The sequence below is a fragment of the Protobothrops mucrosquamatus genome, unplaced genomic scaffold (assembly GCF_001527695.2).
Source record: "Protobothrops mucrosquamatus isolate PMUCROS unplaced genomic scaffold, P.Mucros_1.0 scaffold342, whole genome shotgun sequence".
NCBI lineage: Eukaryota > Metazoa > Chordata > Lepidosauria > Squamata > Viperidae > Protobothrops > Protobothrops mucrosquamatus.
In genome coordinates this window covers 31,719-50,607 of record NW_015386679.1, presented here as the reverse complement: position 1 = coordinate 50,607, position 18,889 = coordinate 31,719, and the positions used below count along the sequence as shown (strand labels likewise).

The following is an 18,889-nucleotide window of genomic DNA, read 5'->3' as shown; positions in this document are numbered from 1 at the left end:
CCTCCTCCTCCTGGCCTCCTCCTCTGCCCTGAGGCAGCCTTGCCACAATTGCTCTGCTGGCCCCTTTTCCAAGTCCCTTCCTGGGTTTCTGGAGAGGCAGAAGAGAGACACCCAGGGTGATTTATCTCTCGTCCTGCATTTTTCCTCCCCTTTGGCTTGCATTCATTATCCATCTGCTCATGAAAGGAAGGAAGGGCCGTTGACTCGCTCAGAGGCTCCGCAGAAGAACGCAGAGCACGCAAAGCTTCGTTTCCTTTGTCGCTGAGCACAGCTTAGCTGCTGCGGCCCCTCTGCCCTTTCTCTTTTTTTGGGGGGGAGGGGAGAGGAAGAAGAGTTGAGGACTTTTCGGATGACCTGGGGTGAGTGAAGGGATGAGTTGGGGAAGAAATGAACTGAAACGCCCATCCTATCCCCAGCCAGTTCTCTGGCGAATTGGGTGTAATTTACAGTGCAATTAATCCAGTGCTTCTCTTCCTTGCCAGCCAGCGCATCCTGCAAAAGCGGGTTAAGGAATGGGGTGGGGGGGGTGGGGGGATTGTCACGCTGGTTTTAATTGGGATGTAAGACCCAGATAGCAAAGCGGAGGCAGCGTGGTTCAAAGAGGGGGGCTTTGAAAAAGGCCAATTGAAGGAAGAGGACAGGTGAGACAACAGCTTAGGAACTCTGCTCATGGGGAATGGAGGGTGCCTTTAGGACAGTGGTGGGTTCCTTTGGCCTCCAAGAGAATCAAAGAGTTTAAGAGTCAGCGGGGGAGGGGGCCGGGGGGGGGGGCTCAGAACAGGTCCTCCTCTGCAAACAGCAGAAAGCTTTTCAGGTGATTTCCTGGCCACGTTTTCTTCCCAGTGGCCTTGAATTCTGGTCTGTTCTGGTGGAAGAAAAAGACTTGGGTGGTTTGAATTGAGTCAGAGAAGAAGAGGGGGGAGGCGATGCCTCTTCCCCCCTCCCATCTCTTGTATTATGTAAATAAATGTGATCTAAATCTGTCCATCTCTATCTCTCTCTACTAGCCTGTCATTAATTCTGAAATGCACTCAGGAACTGGGGAGGGAGGGGGCAGATGGAAGGGAGAAGAGGAAGAAGGGGGGGGAAATCTCCCATCCTTTCTCCTTCTCCTCCCTTCCGTCCATCTCTCCCTTCCCCTCCTTTCAGATCAGTTGTACTTTGAAGTTTCTCAGTGGGCTGGTTCTTTCCCCTTTCTTAAAGAGAACAGGGCGAAGCAGGCAGAAGCAAAAGGAGCCAAACTCTGCCTCCTTTGTGGCTTTTGTGGCCACCTTCTCTGCCCCCCCCCATCAGGATGGAAGAGAGCTGCATTGCAGAGCTGGAGAAAACCACCCCTGCCTTCCTCTGAGCCCCCGGGGCCTCTGCCCGGATCTGCCTCCCTCTCCGGAGCACCACCGTCTCCAACGCACCTTTTCCATCTCTTGCTCAGCTTTGAGGGATGTCTTGGAGGCCAAGGGCCTTTGTGCCCCCCATCCGAAATGATCCTGGATGCCCCTTGCCCTCCCTGCCTGGCAGAATCTCCATTCCTGAACTCCCTCCGTGCAGCTTTCCAGAGCCCCCCCCCCCGAAAGGCTCTTCCGCTATAACTTTGAACGGGGCCAATAAAAAAAAATATGTGGCTACAGCAATCCTGTACGGTCACAACTGTGTTACTTCAACGAATCTTCTTCTATTTAGTTTTTCTTTTGAGGGTAGGCGGTCCCCAGTAACTTGGCTCAGACAGGCAGTGCCCCCCCTCAACTAACCCTTCTGCAGAAAGCCCTCCCCCCAGGGTCTTTCCTTCTCCCCCTCCAGGAACTGGGTGGGTCAACCAGAGGCAGAGAGGAGGATCTCTTCCCAGCTCTGATTCTCTCCCGCATGCCTGGAATGAGTGACTTATTAGAGGAAACTTGGCAGTGTTTCCAGATGCTCTTCAGTCAGCCGAGAATCTGTTAATGGAGTTAGATAAGCGACAAAACTGGTGTGTGTGTGTGCAAAGCCCAACAACAGGCTTGTCTTCTCCTGCTTGCCCAGTCAGTTCTTCACGCGGATGTCAGCCAGCCATTTGGAAACACGATGAAAGCAAGTACTCTTTGGAGAAAGTGGCTAAGAGTATCCCTCTGATCCAAGTCATGTCGGTGGTTCTTTCTCCCTCTTAAATTTGGACTTTGGAGGGGTGAGGGGTGCAAAAGTCCCGCAAAGGCAGAAATCCCTGCAATATCCCCCAAGGGCTACCATCTTGTGATTCCGGCCAGGGGTGAAGAGGCCATTAAAGCTGGCAGCTTCAGTGAAATGTGGGCCAAAGACAAAATGACATTGAAGGGAGAGGCACTCCAAGCCACTTAGAAAATTAACAGTTGGGAGTCTGCAAAAAGATTGTCAGAGTTCTGCTGAGGCACCAGAACTGGGGAATGACGAACGGTGGGAGGAAGCAGAAGGAAGCCAGCTCTTCTGGCCATCCACATGGGTGCCTGTTCCAACGCTCCCAGTTTGATTGCTAAAGTGCCCTGCTGCTGGCCGGTTTCCAGTTGCAAGCGAGCTGGCATGCAGCAGGAATCCATTTACGAGAGTACTCTACTGGGAACCTTTTCTCCTTGCAATGCCTTGATGTGGTCCAAGCACCTGCAGGCAGAAGAGCCTCGGTTGGCCTGTAGAACTGACCCTTGCGTCCCAGTAGGGATGTTTTCGGACGGCGCAGGGTGTCAGGCCCAAGAAGGAGACATAGAATGACTTCTGAGTAGCTTGCCGTCTTAGCCCTTTTCTGCCGACCAAATTCTCCGTCCTTTGCTGTCTCTTTGCCCTCTAGAAGGCAGCCCCTCCCTCCTGGGAATCCAGACCACCTTCCACTACACCTGTGATGTTTGGGTAAATGGGAAGGAGATCGCAGCTGTAGATGACCTGAAAAGTGGAGAGATTCAGATATGCCTTTCCTGGAGTTGCCAGCTCCTCCTCCTCCTCCTCCTCCTCCTCCTCCTCCTCCTCCCACTTCAAGCTTACAAATCTTGTATTTTTCAGACACTCCCGACTTAGGCCATGACGGACACGGCAGTCAGCAGCAGCCCCGGCCAGTGGGGGTATCAGAGTGACCGGCAGATGGCTCTTCAGAGCAGGTGAGGAAGCTCCAGGCTCCGTCCGTCCGTAGAGTTCCCCTGGCAGCTGGGTGTCCATGCCACACTAAGCCTTGCTTTGAGTGACCCTGGTTTCCCGAGTTCGCCATCATGGGTGGCTTCGCATGATGTGCTCACCCTGGTTCTGCGCAGCACACGAAGACCAAAGCATAGGGGTTGAGATGCTGAGGGTGATTTCACGGGGGAGGTGGCCCTTCCCAGGCACATAGCGGCTTCTGGGGCCTGGAAGGAGCTGGTGGGGCCTCCTGCACTGGATGCTTCCAAGGAAGGAGTGGAGAGGCCTCTCTTTCAGGAGGGGGGGGCAACTACAGCAACCTAACGATTTGTGGACTTCAGCTCCCAGAATTCTGGCTCAGGAATTCTGGGAGTTGAAGTCCATAGGCCCTAAAGTTGCCATAATTCCCCACCCTGCTTTAGATGCTCTAGCTATGTACTGCACCAAACAGAAGGCTGGGCCTGATGACCTCAAGGATCCCAAGGACCGATTTGAACTGTCGGCCAGGGAATTTTGATGCTCTTTCCCTCCCCCTCTCACATCCTCTCCCCCTTTCCAACCTTGAGACGGGTGTCTGCACCCCATTCTGGAGGTGTCTGCACCCCGAGGCTGCCTCTGAGCCCAGGGCTTGTCTGCGCATTAATCAGTTCTGACCTCTGCATCTCGGTGACCGGCTTTGCCCGGCATAATTGAATTCAGCCTGTTAATTTCCACCCTGAAGCGCCTGTTCTATCTCGCCTCGTTCCTCGATTTAGTGCCTGAATTCAATTCCAGGAATTTAAATAATATATGCGTCTCTCTTGCTCCGCACAAGAACTCTTTGCTCCTTATCAACTGCCTGGATGCTAATGGCCTGCGGAGAAGGAAGAAGATGTACAGGGAGGGGGAGGGAGGGAATTCATTAGCTTTTAAATTGCTTGCAGGTCACTTGGGGGGGGAGGGCACAGCCGAGAGGGGCTGGGCTGCTCAGGCCACGGCTCTGCGGGTGTCTCGATTTGGTTGCTGGTGCATTTTGGCACACCGAAACATCAGTTCTGTTTTTTTTAGGGTTTCTGCTCCTTTGCCAAGCGTCCCCAACAGTTTTGTGATTAGGCTTTAGTAGTTCCTGCGAACTCTATGACATTTCTGACTTTTTCAAAAAGGGAGCAATTGCCCATAAGGTCTTTCATATATATATAGAGAGAGATAGATAGATATATAAATATATAGATGTCTCCCTTAGTCTCGTTCTGATTCACTTTTATTGCCGCAAGCTTTTCTGAATCCCGCAGGAGAGGCTGGCCCGCTGCACACAAATTCCTTTTATTATTTAGCAAAATATAGCTTGCCACTGTCAGGAAACGAAGCAGACTGATTCACACAAGACCGTGAGCCAAAAATGCTGGCTTATTATTTGAAGAGGACAAACAGGTTATTAAAGGAGCAGCCTTCCGAGACACAGCACTTATTTTCCACTTTGCTCTTCCTTGGCAAAGACAAGTGAGCTTTCCCTGTTTCTGGAGACCCAGCAGCCGACGGCCGCCTCTTCGGCCTGGTGGATCCGCGATAAGGGTGGTTTCTCCATCAAGCCACAGTTGGCCCTAGAGGAAGAATCATTTATGGGGTGATCCTGATCAGATCTGTGGGGCTTTGAGTCAGAATAAGAGAATCACAGGGTTGGAAGGGACCTTGGAGGTCTTCTAGTCTAACCCGAAGGGATCCCATTTTCGGAAACGTCGAGGAGAGGGACACGTGTCCGCACCCCCCCCTCTCCCCACTTGGATTCGGGACCTTTCTGTGCTTTCTCCCCAGAGCTCCCGAGGGCCACCCAGCCCGCGGGAAGCAGTCGGAACGTGGGCGGAAGGCCGAAGAGCTGACGGATGAAGAGAAGGAGATCATCAACAGGGTCATCGCCAGAGCCGAGAAGATGGAGGAGATGGAGCAGGACAGGATCAGGTGAGGGAGGGGAGAGCGGGACTCGCCCTTCCTTCTTCTGGCTCCCAGGAAAAGGGGAGACAGGGAAGAAAAGCCCCGGGAATGACGTGTGCTTTAATTCAAGATTGAGTGACGATTAAGTACAGGGAGTCCTTGACTTATGACCACATCTGAGCTCAATGTTCGGTTGCAACATCCCGGGATCCCCTTTTGTGACCATATTCACTTAACAACTGAGTTACTAACTTAACACCTTACAATGGGGCAAAGGTCTCAGCTAATAAAAGAAATTTGGGGGTCCACTGTGGTTGTAAGTCAAGGACTGCCTGGGCAGGGCAGGCGGGGCTTAGGGACCGCATTTATTTGAAGCATCGCTGCCTTCCTTAAGGCGCCACCATATTTATCACAAAAGCGGGCATCAGGGGGGGTCTAAGGCCCGTCTGCAGGGGGGTCGCTCAGCCTGGCTTCGTTTCCTGCGTCTCGTCTTCACTTTCGCCCATGAACCCCTCTTGATAGCCTGTCAGTGGAAGCTTCCCCGAGAAGCCCCCCCAAAGCAGCCCACCCACCCCTTAACGTGTTGCTGTGTGCCAAATCGGGACGTGTGCGCTCTCCCTGGAGACGTTTTGTGCCTTGCCAAAGATGGCAGGAGAAATATTGAGATCTTGCTGCGATCAGTCAACCAGATTGCCTGTCTGAAAAGCCGCCTGGCAGCCAACAAACACACCGAAGCGTAACTTCCTCCGCCAGCCCAAACAACAGACGATGGGGGGGGAGGGGGCTGGCTTTTGGCAATCTGAAAGGGGTGGGGGGTGCTTTAAGGGGAGCTGGCTTGGCTTGCCTGAAATCTGGACTTTCCCAGCTTTTCTGGATCGCTGTGGGCTTGGGCCCAAAACCCCAGGTTTGAAAGAAAGCTCAAGGTGACCACGGTCACGGTCCACAGGATCAAAACAAACCAGAACCGAGATTTGCAGGATTACAGGCTGGTTTGTGAAATCTGGCTTGCTTAGTCCGTATTGCAGGAGGAGAAGACGGAAAGTTCTGTCAGGGTTTGATCTGGTTTGACTTGGCAATTGGAGAAGCTTCGTTCTGGCTTTCAGACTCGCTGCTCCCTGGAAGCCTGTGACCTCGGTTCCCGGAGGGGGCCTTTTTAATACATCTGGGTAAAATCTGAGGTCCTTTGTAACCTCAATTCATCAGAATGGGGGCCAAGAGGTGAGCAAAACCCCAACAAAAAATAATTTAAGAGAATTAAATCCTCTTGATGATTGGGCTTTAACAATTTAATCTTCGATATTGCTGTAGGGGTGTCTTGCTTATTACCCCATGCTGTGCTATCAATTCTGCCTTTGCAGCTCTTCTCTTTTTTCCCCCCTCTTTGTTTTTTTCTCCCTCCCTTCCTTTGTGCAGTTTTGATAAATATTTAAACATGGAAATCTCTTGCAAAGTGGAGGTCTAGAGAAACCAATCGGCGCTGGTGGACCAGCATTGCCAGCTTTGAGATCAGAATGTTTAATCTCTGTTTCTCAACCTGGCAATGGGGGATTCTGGGAGTTGAAGCCCACCCATTTTTAAGTTGTCAACATTGAGAAATGCAGATTCTCGTTCCACTTAGGGGCGCCCCAAGACTTTTTTCCCCTCACATCCAAAAACTGGAACTGAATGCACCGCTGGACAGGCGAAATATATTTGCTCATCCTGTGCATTTTGCTGGCGTGGCTCCACTTGCATTTCAGATTTCCATCGCATTCCTACTTTGGGCTTTTTGAAAAAATAATAATAATAATAAACGATATACAGAACCTGACCAGCTAAAAAAGCAAAGCGCATTGGAAAGAAAAACTAGGTGCCAGTTTAGAGGCCTCTGATTTATTGGTTAGATTATTCACAAAGCTGGAAAACAGGCGAGACCCATCGCTATCTTGAAGGGTCCTTTTCTGGCCCCATCCTGATGACTCTAAAACTCTATGCCGCTGCTGTCCGATCTGGGTCACCCTACACCGGTGGGGAATGAGATTTCCTATGGGCCTGATTTTCCGATATGTCTCCGTAGCTGGCACTTCCCTCGCCTTGACACAGAACACATAATGCATTATTATTTTTATGGCACCTGCTATTTTTATCTTGCTCAGATTTGAGGCAGCCTGTCTCCCGGGCTGCGTTCAAACCTTCCTGCGTTCCGGATGTTTGTTTGTGTCTTGAGCGTAGTCTATCCCAGCAGCCCCCCCCCCCCGCAGCATTCCTGCTGCTAGGACAGGTTGGAGACCCCTGTGCCCCCTCCTCATTTGCCAAGGGGTGGGGGAGGTGCCTTCATTCTGGCTTGGGAGGGGGCTCTGGATCTCACACGTGTCCCATGGTTTAGGCGCCTCATGAACCGTCTGGACGACATGCGCCGTAACATCGCAGGCGACGGAGTGAACCGCTGCATTTTGTGCGGAGAACAACTCGGTCATCCGGGCTCAGCTTGTATAGTGTGTGAAGACTGCAAAAAGGTGAGGAGGGGTCTCTCTCTCCTGCAGGCTTTCTTGCCCCCCTTGCACAGGTGGCCGAGGGGTTTTCTTTCTGTCTCCCACTTCCAGGCAGCAACCCTCTCTCTCTCTCTCTCTCTCTCTCTCTCTCTCTCTCTCTCTCTCTCTCTCTCTCTCTCTCTCTCTCATTTGCAAAATGCCTTGCTTTCTGCCTTCCCCGCCTTTGTTAAAACTTATTTTTTTAATTCATCTTCTTAATTAAGTCTGTTAATTAAGTCTGTTAACTGACTGGGAGGCAGCCTCTGCACAAAGCCAGGCTGGTGGCATCTGGGCTGCAGACAGGGCTAATGAAACGCTCCTCGGGACTCACAACTTTGAACCCGGCGCCTTGCCCTCTACGGCCCCCAGGACAGCCCCTAGCCATGCCCGTCTCTCTTCCTTGCAGAACGTCTGCACCAAATGCGGCACCCAGACCACCAACAACCGGCCCCACTCCGTCTGGCTGTGCAAGATCTGCATCGAGCAGAGAGAGGTGGGTCCTGGAAGCACGTTTTGCCCTCTCGGCCCCTCCGGGATGGGCCCAGGGCTTCCCGCCTTTGGAAGGCCAGCGTAGGAGAGGGATCCAGAGGGCTAAAAGTCCTTTGATCAAATCGGATCCCTTTAATCTGGACCTCCCTCTTCACTTTCTAGGTATGGAAGCGCTCAGGCGCCTGGTTCTTCAAGGGCTTGCCCAAGCAGACCCTTCCCCAGCCCATGCCCATTAGCAAGAAGCCCCAGATGGCTGCCAGCAGACCTGCTCCCCCCACACAGGAGCCAGCAGCACCGTACTCTCACCAGCAGACCCCCGGTGAGCCCTGACGGTTTGGCCTTCAGAGTTTGGATGGGTGGCGGGGAGACAGATTTGTCAGGCGGAGCTGAGCAAACAATATTCTGAGCGCCACCATTGGGAGGCTGGCTAACGGATCCTGCCCTGTAAACTTTACCCAGAAAATAGGGGGCTTTTGGGGAGGGGTCGTGCCCAGGTGCCAGAGAAGTCTTTGGAGGCAATTTTTGGCATCCCATAATAACACTTGCAGAAGAGCCGAAAGGGCAGCCTCTGTCGTCCTCTGTCCTGTAGCACCTTTTCGGTGTCTCCATTGTCGCCCTTTCGGAAGCAGTTGATAAATTCCCAAATAAAGGAAAACAAAACCTAGAACTATCCGTCCGTTTTGGGCTTTGGAGACCTGAAATCTCCTTTTTTCTCCCCAAGAACAAGCCGCAGCTGCTGCTTCCGCTGAGCAGGGCTTCTACGGTAAGACACAGACGCTTCCCTGCTGGGTTGGTTTCCGTCCTGGACCAGTTTTGCAGGGGGGGTTCCATGCTGACCCCACCACCACTCCCCCCCCTCCCCAAAGGATTCTGCAGCTTCTGCAGATCTGCTCTGCCGCAGCCTGGCCTTGGCTGCCCCCTCCTCAAAGCTGCGGTTGTCAGCTGCTCATCCGGAAGAGCTCATTTTGAGTGATTGGGCCATTATTAAAATCTGAATTACTCTTGTCAATTGCCTGGAATTGCCAAGCCCGCTGGGAACGCCAGGCTGGGCTGGCTGATTGACGCTGTCTGAACACTCATTAGCTGGCTCCCCAGAACAGCTGATCCAGGCAGCCAAAGGGGGAGGGGGTGCAGCAGAGAGAGGGAGAGCAAGAGCACCAAGCTTCTGTTTTCTTGGGGGGGGGGGGAATAGGAAAAAATGTCCTCTTTTCCATCCCAGACAGGCAGAGAGTCTTGGCTTCACCTGGGACGAATGAAAATCAGAATCCCTTGCAAAGCCTTTGGCTTCTTTTCTCCCTTGCTGATGGCTGCTGGGGGAGAGGGTCACAGGGAAAAGGGGGTACAGGGAAGGAGGGGGTCTCTAATGGTGCGTCCTTCCTCTCTGCTCTGCAATCTTTCATTGCAGCTGCTATTGGAAGGACATCGGGAGTGTCCTTAGCAGGGCTGTGCTAGGTTGTCCTCTGGGGGGGCTCAGAAAACTCAAAATAGGGGCCACACCAGGCAATGCAAGCCCTGCTCTTCCTTGCATGCACTGCGCCTTCCTTCAGTTCTCTCCGAACCCCATTTATTCAAGGGAGCAACTGCAGGAATCAGCTGGGGTACCTGGAGCTTTCTAGCTGTCTCACTTCCCCCCCTCTCTCTTTGTGTTTTGCTGTGATCCCCTCCCCAAAAAATCCCAGGAGCTGAGCCAGCTTCCAATCGGGGAAATTACCCCCCACTTCACCGCAAACCTTCCGAGGCTAGGATGGGACCAAGTGGCAGCGAATTCCCCAGAGAGGGCCGGCCAAGCCAGGACTATCCAGCTGAGAACGAAGCCGCTCGGAGCCCAGCAGGTGAGGGGGGAGCAGAGGAAGACAAGGGGGTCTGTGGGAGAATGTGTGAATGCGAGAGGGGCCTGGCTGTACTGTGCTCTAAAGCCCAATGTTGAACCTCCTCTGTGGGTGCTTGTGGGTGTGGGTGTGTAAATCTGGAAACCTCTGCCATGCAAAGAGTGCCTCTGAGAATGTTTCAGCTGCCCTTCTCCATCCTCATCTTGGTGGATCTACCATCCCCAGATCCCGTAAGATCTTTGCAGCTGGATCTGTCCTGTTTTCTCTATCCTCTCTTTCCTGTGCAGGGGTCAAGCGAGCCAAGGCGGGCCCAGCTGTGGGTGCCAGGGAACCTGCTGCGCCTCCCCGCCAGAACCCCTCTGCCCAGGGGGCAGGACCAGGTCCAGTATGGCGGCTGCGTCCCCCTGGGGACCCAACGCTCAGCAGGGCCCACGTGTGAAAGGGGGGAGGGTCAGAAGGAGCTTCTGGGCTGATCTTTTACCTCCCTGACATCTGTCCCGGCTGGGCTTCTTTCCCGACTTGGCCCATCGCAAAAAGTTGGAGCAGATTATGTCCATGTCTGTTTCCAGAGAAAAAGTCCCCCTGTTGGTGTCCTTTGGCAATTCTCTGCTGATCTCTCCCCTCTGCTTTCACAGGCGCCCCCTCCACAGACCCCCCCACCTCTCTTCCGGCTGCGCCACCCAGGGATGAGAGCGCTGGGCCCGGGTACTCCACAGCGGGAGCAGAGAGGCCCCCACGCCAGGGGGCTCTGTACGGCCAGGCCATGGCTCCGCCTGCTGCCCCGGCCGCCACCCGGCCCCCTCCTCCCGAGGATGACGACGAAGAGGAAGCCAACAGCTACGACTCGGATGAGACAAGTAGGTGATTTGACCCTCGCTCGGCCACTTGAAGGCCTGTGGACTTCAACCCCCAGAATTCCCCAGCCGGCATCCTCAAGTTTTCAACTCTCTGTTGGCTGCCTTGAGGGCCAGTAGCTTACTCTTTTGACACAAAGTGTGGCACAGCTAGAGAATCTGACCTTCCAGGGTTTGGGGAAGTTCCCGGCATCTTCTTCTCCATCTCCTCTCTCGCTGTTGTACAGGCCGTCCTCGACTTACGACAGTTCATTTAGTGACCGTTCAAAGTTACAACGGCACTGAAAAAAAGAGACCTATGAGCGTTTTTCACACTTGCGACCGTTGCAGCGTCCCCAGGGTCACGGGATCCAAATCCTTCCCTTCCTTCCCCGGGGTGGCCTCAGACTATGAGCGGCTGCCCCTCCCCCTGTGCCCATGTCGGGTTTTAAGAACGCTGCCCTGGCAAAGGGGCATGGCAGGTGCCCTCTTCAAAGTCTCCTAACACCCTTCGTTTTAAGGACAGCAACGCCTTTCCTCTGCCCTCCTCTGCCCTCTTTCCTTGCGTGCCTTGCCTTTTATAATGTACGCCGAGGGCCTGGTTGTCCTCACAGCTGCCGTTTTCAAACGGCTTGGGGGGGCATCTTTTGGGCTGGACGGGGAGCCCCACATCACCCCTCGCTCCTTGCCCACAGCTACCCTGGGGGCCTTGGACTTCAGCCTCTTGTACAACCAGGAGAACAGTTCTCTGCAATGCGCCATCATTAAGGCCAAGGTACGTCTCTCCGTTTCCCCCAGCGGGGGTAACACTGGTGCCTTTGCATCCAAACAAGCTGGGCCACCTGGGGTTTTAAAGTGTGGGTAAAACTAGCGGCAGGGAAGCAGGCAAAGAAATCACCCCGTCCGCCCCGGCTTTCCTTCTCTTGTTGACCTCTGCGGGATCCTTTTCCACCAGGGCTTGAAGCCGATGGACTCCAACGGGCTGGCGGATCCTTACGTCAAACTGCACCTGTTGCCGGGGGCCAGCAAGGTAACTGGGGTGTGTGTGTCTGGTGTCCAGCTTGGCCCAGTTCGGTCTCTGAAATGGGACCGCTGGAGACTTTTGCCTGTTGGCGTTTTGGACTCAAGAAAGGGAGGTGCCAGGCTGCCTTTCCTTCCGTTTCCGCCAGTCCAACAAACTGAGGACCAAAACGCTGAGGAACACCCGGAACCCCGTGTGGAACGAAACGCTGGTGTACCACGGCATCACGGAGGAGGACATGCAGAGGAAGACCTTGAGGCAAGTAAACGGATCCGGCCCTGATCAGACGGCACCCAGGGATCCCCAGCAGACCGGGGGCAGCCATCGTTTTCGACTTTTAAGACGGGGGGGGACTTCGACTCCCTGATTTGGGGCAGGGGTGAGTTCCCATCTCTCTCAGTGGGAGATGGACAGTTTGATACAGGGGGGCTCTCGCTTCTCCTGCTTAGGATCTCCGTGTGTGACGAAGACAAATTTGGCCACAACGAGTTCATTGGGGAGACGCGGGTGGCGCTCAAGAAGCTGAAAGCCAGCCAGAAGAAGAACTTCAACATCTGCCTGGAGAGGGTCATCCCGGTGGGTGCTCCCACCCCCACCTCTGCTAGCGGGTGGGGGGAAGGCAGGAGGGGCAGGTGCAGGGGGGGTGCCCAAGGCAGGAGGGGGCTCAGAAAAGGTGGCTTATTTATGTAGGTAACCAACTCGGAGGGCTGCTTACAAGCCGGGAGGATCTCTGGGCAACAAAGAGGAATGGAAACACAATACAGTCCAAACCACACACACACACACACACACACACAACCTCATTCAAAACAAAAAGCAACGCTGTTGCCCTGATAGAACTTAAATCACCGTTAAATTGGGAGTGGGTAGGGGAGCTTGGGAGATTCTCTCTTAGATAATGCATCCAAAATGAATCAAATCTGCCTCCTTAAATCGCCCTCTGGATGATGCTTCTCCTCTGCTCCTCCCAGATGAAGCGGGCAGGAACCACCAGCTCCTCGCGAGGAATGGCCTTGTACGAAGACGAAGTAAGGCGTAGTTTGGGCGAAGTGAGGCGTAGTTTGGCTTCCCGGGGAGAAAACGGGAGTTGAGTCGATTTCTGCAACTTTGAAGGAAAAGCAGAAATCCGGAGTCTCTCCCGCAGCCTTCCATTCCCTTGAGCGGGGCGCCCCCTTGTGGCCTGATGCATCCTTTGCTGCCTGCCAGTATTTCTCCTGCCGCCCAGCTGCTGAATCTGATCTCAGGCATCATATAGGCACTTATGTCACATGGAGGGTCTTCCATCAAGGGGCTCCTCTGGGGGCCGAGTCCCCCCTGCCCAGCACTCAGCGGGTGGGGAGAGGAGGGTCTCTCTGGAGCTGGTGAGCAGGGAGCAGGTGATGGTGGTCCGACCCTTGGCGATTCTCTGGACTGGGTGGTCTCTCCCCAATCGGATCTTCCCCCGTTCCTTGCACCTGTTCTGTGCTCTGACTGTGATGGCTGTGATAGTGGAGCAGAGAGATACGCACAAGCCCCCCCCCCGGCCCCCTTTTCTCTCCCCTGCAGATGGAGCAAGGCGGAGAGGTGGAAGAACGCGGGAAGATCCTGGTCTCCCTCATGTACAACACCCAGAAAGGGGGCCTGGTGGTGGGAGTCGTGCGCTGCGTCCATTTAGCTGCCATGGACGCCAACGGCTACTCGGACCCCTTTGTCAAAATGTAGGTCTGCCTCTGAAAGGCCCCCTTTGCAGGAAGCCTGGCCAAGCCCTCTCTGGCCCACTCAGACAGGCACAGCTTTTTGGGGCGTGGGGGGCCTGTAATCTCAGCCAAGGGAGTAGAGAGGGGTCCAGGGGTTGCAGAAGTGGGGGTCAACCCCGTTCCTGGTGCTGCCCAGCCAATCTGCAAAAGGAGAAAGAAACTGACACCTCCCATCCTTGGCCGCTAATAGTTGTGCTCTCTGGAGCTCATGGGATACGTAGTCCTATGCCACTGGGTTGGCACAATTGGTTGGCACCACTATTGGCATAATCACCATTTATTCCATAGGTCTCTTCTTTGGGGTCCTTACACTTCTTTCCCCTCGGGCTATAGCCCCCAGGCCACCACCCCCCACGTCACCCACAATTTATTTTGTGGGTGGGTTTTGCATCCCTTTGACAATCTTGCTAAGGAGAAATTTCCTGGCAGTGAGAACAGTTAATCAGTGGAACAACTTGCCTCCAGAAATCGTGGGCGCTCCGTCTCTGGAGGTTTCCAAGAAGAGACTGGACAGTCACTTGTCTGAGATGGTATAGGTTCTCCTGCTCAGGCAGGGGGGTGGGGGGGTGGACTAGAAGACCTCCAAGGTGCCTCCCAACTCTGTTTTTCTCTTATTCTTCCTCTCTGCTTTTGATTTTTCCTCTTTTTCCCTTTCGCAGTTTCTTAAAACCTGACATGGGCAAGAAAGCCAAGCAAAAGACGCAGATTAAGAAGAAGACGCTGAACCCCGAATTCAACGAGGTGAGGTCGGAGCCGGGCCAAAGATTCTGGTCCCCCCCCCTGAAGTTTTCCCTGACCCCGACATCCCCACCAGCCTGTTTGCCTTTTTCTGTCTGCCGCCTGGCCTTGGCTGCTTTGGGCAGATGGTGGGCTAAATGGTTAAAAAATGTATTTTCAAAAATAACATGTCACTCTTTTAAAAAAAAATTCATTTGGGTGCCAAAAGGGGAAGCTGGTAGCAAACCAGTTCCCTTCTTCAAAGGCTGAAACACACACACACTCACACACACACCTTTTTTGTGTTGTTACTCTTGTTGATCTGCTCCTGGAGGTTCCTTTCCGCCTCTTGACCCCTCGTCTTTTTGGATAGGAATTTTTCTACGACATTAAGCATAGCGACCTGGCCAAGAAGTCCCTGGATATCTCTGTGTGGGATTACGACATTGGGAAATCCAACGATTATATCGGTGAGCGGCTGCGGGGAGGAAGATGGGAGCACATCCGGGAGGGGTCCGCTGGCTGGTTTGGAGGTGGGATTCTAGGATGGATGCTCCTTCCCTGTGTCAGTCTGGGGGGGGGAGGCTGGTGGGAAGGGCCTGCCCTAATCTGAACAGGAGGGCAGGTCCTTTAAGGCAGGGGTCTCCAACCTTGGCAATTTTAGGACCTATGGACCTTAACTCCCAGAATTCCCCAGCCAGCTAGAATTCTGGGAATTGAAGTCCACAAGTCTTAAAGTTGCAAGGTGGGCCACTTCTGCTCTAGAATTTAAACAATTTAATATAATTTAATCTAAAACAAGGAGCATGCTGGGAGTTGGTCCCCAGGTCTTAAGTTGCCAAGGTTGGAGAGCTGGCCTTAAAGTTCAGATTCCTGCCTCTTCAGTGGCCCCTTTCATTTGAGGCAGAAGACCTGGGAAGGGGTGCTTTAAGGTGACCCCTGTCCAGGGTGGTGGGCCCTCTTTGTTCTTCCTAAACCCCCCCCCCACTTTCTCTGTCTCCTGCAGGCGGTTGCCAGTTGGGCATCACAGCGAAAGGAGAGCGCTTGAAACACTGGTATGAGTGTCTCAAAAACAAGGATAAGAAGATCGAACGCTGGCACGCCTTACAGAACGAGCACCACGTGTCCAGCGATTAAGGGGGCTGTGCCCCTCTGCCCCCCCATCTCCAGCCCATCTCGTCTTCCAACCCCTCCCCCCACGTCCCTTTCGCTCTTTGGAAACCGACTGCTGGGTTCCCTCCCTCCCCTGCAGGAGCCGGGCTCACGCCCTCCCCTCTGGGCCCAGGTCATCTCACCCGCCTCGCTGCCCTGGGCCTCTCTCGGCCTCCCACAATGGGGGCTCTGAGTATTTCAAGTGATAGCCCAGTTTGGCTCTGCTTCTCCCACCCCTTCCGATGCCATCTTGAGCTCCCCCCCTTCCTTCCTTCCTTCCTTCCTTCCCCTCCAGAAGCGGTGAATGCTCCAACACTGGAAGTTTTAAAGAAGAGATTGGACAGCCATTTGTCTGAAATGGTATAGGGTTTCCTGTCTGAGCAGGGGGTTGGACTAGAAGACCTCCAAGGTCCCTTCCAACTTTCTTGTTCTGTTCTATTCTATTCTCCCTCTCTTCTCCTTCCTCCCTCCCTCGCTCCCTCCCTCCCTCCATCTCAGCATGCAAAAAGCCCCTCTTTCTCCACACTGCTGCTTCTCCTGCTCCTGGGGGGACCCGAAGCCCCTCCTGGCCGCACGGCTGTGGTTCCCTGGCTGCTTCGCGGAGGGAGGCAGCAGCTTAAGAGAAGAGAAGCAACCCCGGCGGAGGCCGCGTGAAGCCAACCCCGTTTCTGTGATCAGAGAAGGGAGAGATCCGTCCCTGGTCCAAGTCTTTCCAGTTTTGCCCGGTGCTGGATCCACAGAGAGTCTGCAGGGCCTCTCATTTCTGGATTCGTGCAAAGGGCCGCCAGCCCCTTCCGCTGCCTCGGAGTGGCTCCTTCAAGATGGAGGATGGCTCCGTCGGCAGGTCCTCCTTCGCTCCTTGCGTTGACAGGCGGTGCCGGCGTGGCTCCTTCCATGTAGCTCACCTGGGATCACCTCAAACTTTGGTTTCTTTTCCTGCTCCTCAAACCCAACAGCAATTTCAGGGAGCGAAGAAGCATCTAATCGTAAGAAGCCAGCATCTCCCTCCTTGGCCACGGCCATCTCTCGGTCTCAAGACACAGGACGATTCTTCCTGAAGGGGGGATGCTGGTTTAGGGTGGACAAAATGGAGAAAAAAACCCCTCCCTTTTCCTCCATGGCTACTCTTCTCTCCTGTTCTGCTCCATCCCCTACAACGGACCCACCCTCCAAGTCATTCTGTTTTCTCAAAATCTTTTTTCAATACTGTTTTGTACCTACAGTATGAAAGTTATCGGAGAACTAGAGCAACTAGACAACTAGACCCGTAGTCGTTTCCGATTGATTTGAAGACACCCCCCCCATCCCCTTCCCATCACCCAATGATTGGTGGACATTTGCAGTGAAGATGCCCTTCCTTTCTTCCTTCCTTCTCTCTTTGTAATTAAAGCATGCACTTAGACACCCCCAAAAAAACCCTCCTGCCTCCCTCCTTCCCCCCACTCCCTGCCCGGCCTTCTTTTCTCCCTTCACAGTTGCATTCGATTAAGCATGCAGTGATTTCACCAAGAAAAACAAATGTTGACAACTTATTTAACGGGCAAAAAGTGTCACCAAGAAGAGAAGAATCTTCCTGGTTTTCCACTGCATGCTCTTGTAAACACCCCCGTCCCTGCCAGGCCATCCTTCTCACCTCTGATGTAATAAAGAGAACCGTAGGGAGAAGCTGGGTGGTGTCTCCTGCTTTTTGTTCATTCCTGCTTTCTCGGGAAGGGGCCTCTGGCTGAGCTGAAGGAGAAGGGATTGGACCTCAAAAGAGGTTGGAGGTTATTTAAGCAACTCTGTAATAAAGGTAAATAAAGGCAGCCGGAAGGATCATTCTGGTCATTTTACCCAAGTGAAACTCAAGCCCCCAAAAGGTGTTGGCTGTCGGCTGCTGAAGTCTCTCCCTCCCTGGGTGTCAGCAACCTTTCCACGGCCCCCACCCCCACCCCAAAATGAAAGCCAAAACATGAAATCTTGGGAAATTTCAGTCGGCTCCTGGAATCTCTGTCCCTATTTTCATTTTAACTTGGATTTGTGGGTGACCAAAACTGATCACTTTTAAATGCTGTTGGTGGAGGGGGGGGGGTGTCTCTTCCAATTTGGTCTTTTCTTCTTTTTTTTAACTGCATCAAGTAAGGGAGAGCTGCCTTCCCTCTGTCGACTGGGTAAAGCCAGAGGTTGTCCAGCTGAGGTTTCCATATGAACAAAACACCCATTGAAGCCTTTTGACCCTCCAGAGACCCTCCGTTTCCCAGAATGACAATTGTTCTGAAACGGGGTACTGTCGTTGGAAGGGGAGCACAAAACTGGGGGTCCCCAAGCGTCGTGTTCAGGACAGCTCACAGCAAACCAACCAGCTTTAGAGAGGGGAACAGGGCTTCTTCTGAGTGTCCTGAAAAATTGTTCTGCAGAAGTCAACCCTTCAATCAATCCTTCGGAAGAAAAAGGTAAAAAAAAAAGAAAAAGCAATTTGCTGTAATTCTCAGAATGGACAGCAGGTGGCAGTAGCAGCCCAGCGATGCTAAGACTGGACCCAACACTTGGTTACATGTAAAAGACGGGAACCCTTTTATTTTATTTTTCCCTTAGCAGAGATTGTGGCAAAAGAATTCTGGGAGTTGAAGTCCACCCATTATGCTTCAAGCTTCTCCAGAATGTAATCTTTACATCAAACGTCAAAAAATCCACAAAGAGGGTTAGTTTTGTCAATGGCAAAACAGATGAGTTGCTGTAAATTGCTCGGCTTCCTTTGGAGAATCAATAGCAACACACACACACACACACACATATATGTATGTATGTATGCAGCATAAATGGAAACATAAGTTATGACCAGCAGAGAGTATAGCTTTCTGCTAGCCTTGTAAATCTGGGGCTCTGCTATTGACTCCGTCTGCATTTTTATAAGCCAAGGTGTTGTAGCCGAAGATGAATGTCAAATATAATTGGAAAAGTGGGGAAGAGAAGGCAGGCTTTGGGGCTGCCATGCCTTGAATATGGATCATGTTTTATGCTGATTTTACTGAAATGATACCCACCAGACTAAGCTCGCCTGCCAGAAAGCACCTGGTTTTCAGACCGTATTATTTCTTATTTATTAGATGGATAGTAGATGGATATTCCTCAAGAGCTCCAGGTAGCTGCCCCGCAGCTATCCCTCCTTCCCCATTTCCCCCCCATCCCCAAACAACAGCCTTGTGAGGTAGGCTGGGCTGAGGGTAAATAAAAGACCTCAAAGTCACTCTAGATTTCCGTGGCTGCCAATGGATTTGAACCCAGATCTCCCCTGTTTTATTCCGAATCCCTTCGCGGCTAGATGTGGAGATGGATGTAGCCCTGCCCTGTCTCCGGTATTTCTGCGTTCATTGAGAAGCAAACTTGCAAAAAACTTTTCCCCCTCCCCCGAATCCGGAAACCCCAGTGGGCCGGGCAGATTATTTTCCTAGGGTTGGAAAATGCGGGCCCTTAAGGGTGAGATCAAAGAATAAGTAGCAGGGCGTCCACAGGAAGTGGGTCAAAAAAGTCAATGTGGCGACTACAACCCTGCGGTCAAGCCCACCCCCTTTTTTTACATGGCAGAACCCATTAAAAAAGGGCAGCTTTGATT

General features: G+C 53.0%; 1 protein-coding gene across 1 annotated transcript; it reads left to right on the top strand.

The window, feature by feature from the left end:
* Nucleotides 1-3,012: 3,012 nt before the first annotated feature.
* Nucleotides 3,013-15,282, top strand: RPH3A (rabphilin 3A). Its single transcript, XM_029284043.1, is given in 17 exon segments — nucleotides 3,013-3,113; nucleotides 4,894-5,037; nucleotides 7,376-7,505; nucleotides 7,927-8,013; nucleotides 8,172-8,328; nucleotides 8,731-8,772; nucleotides 9,689-9,841; nucleotides 10,474-10,695; nucleotides 11,367-11,446; nucleotides 11,627-11,701; nucleotides 11,841-11,950; nucleotides 12,142-12,268; nucleotides 12,664-12,720; nucleotides 13,238-13,389; nucleotides 14,088-14,169; nucleotides 14,519-14,615; nucleotides 15,152-15,282. Coding segments are annotated over 17 exon segments (1,947 nt in total).
* The last annotated feature ends 3,607 nt before the right edge of the window (nucleotides 15,283-18,889 follow it).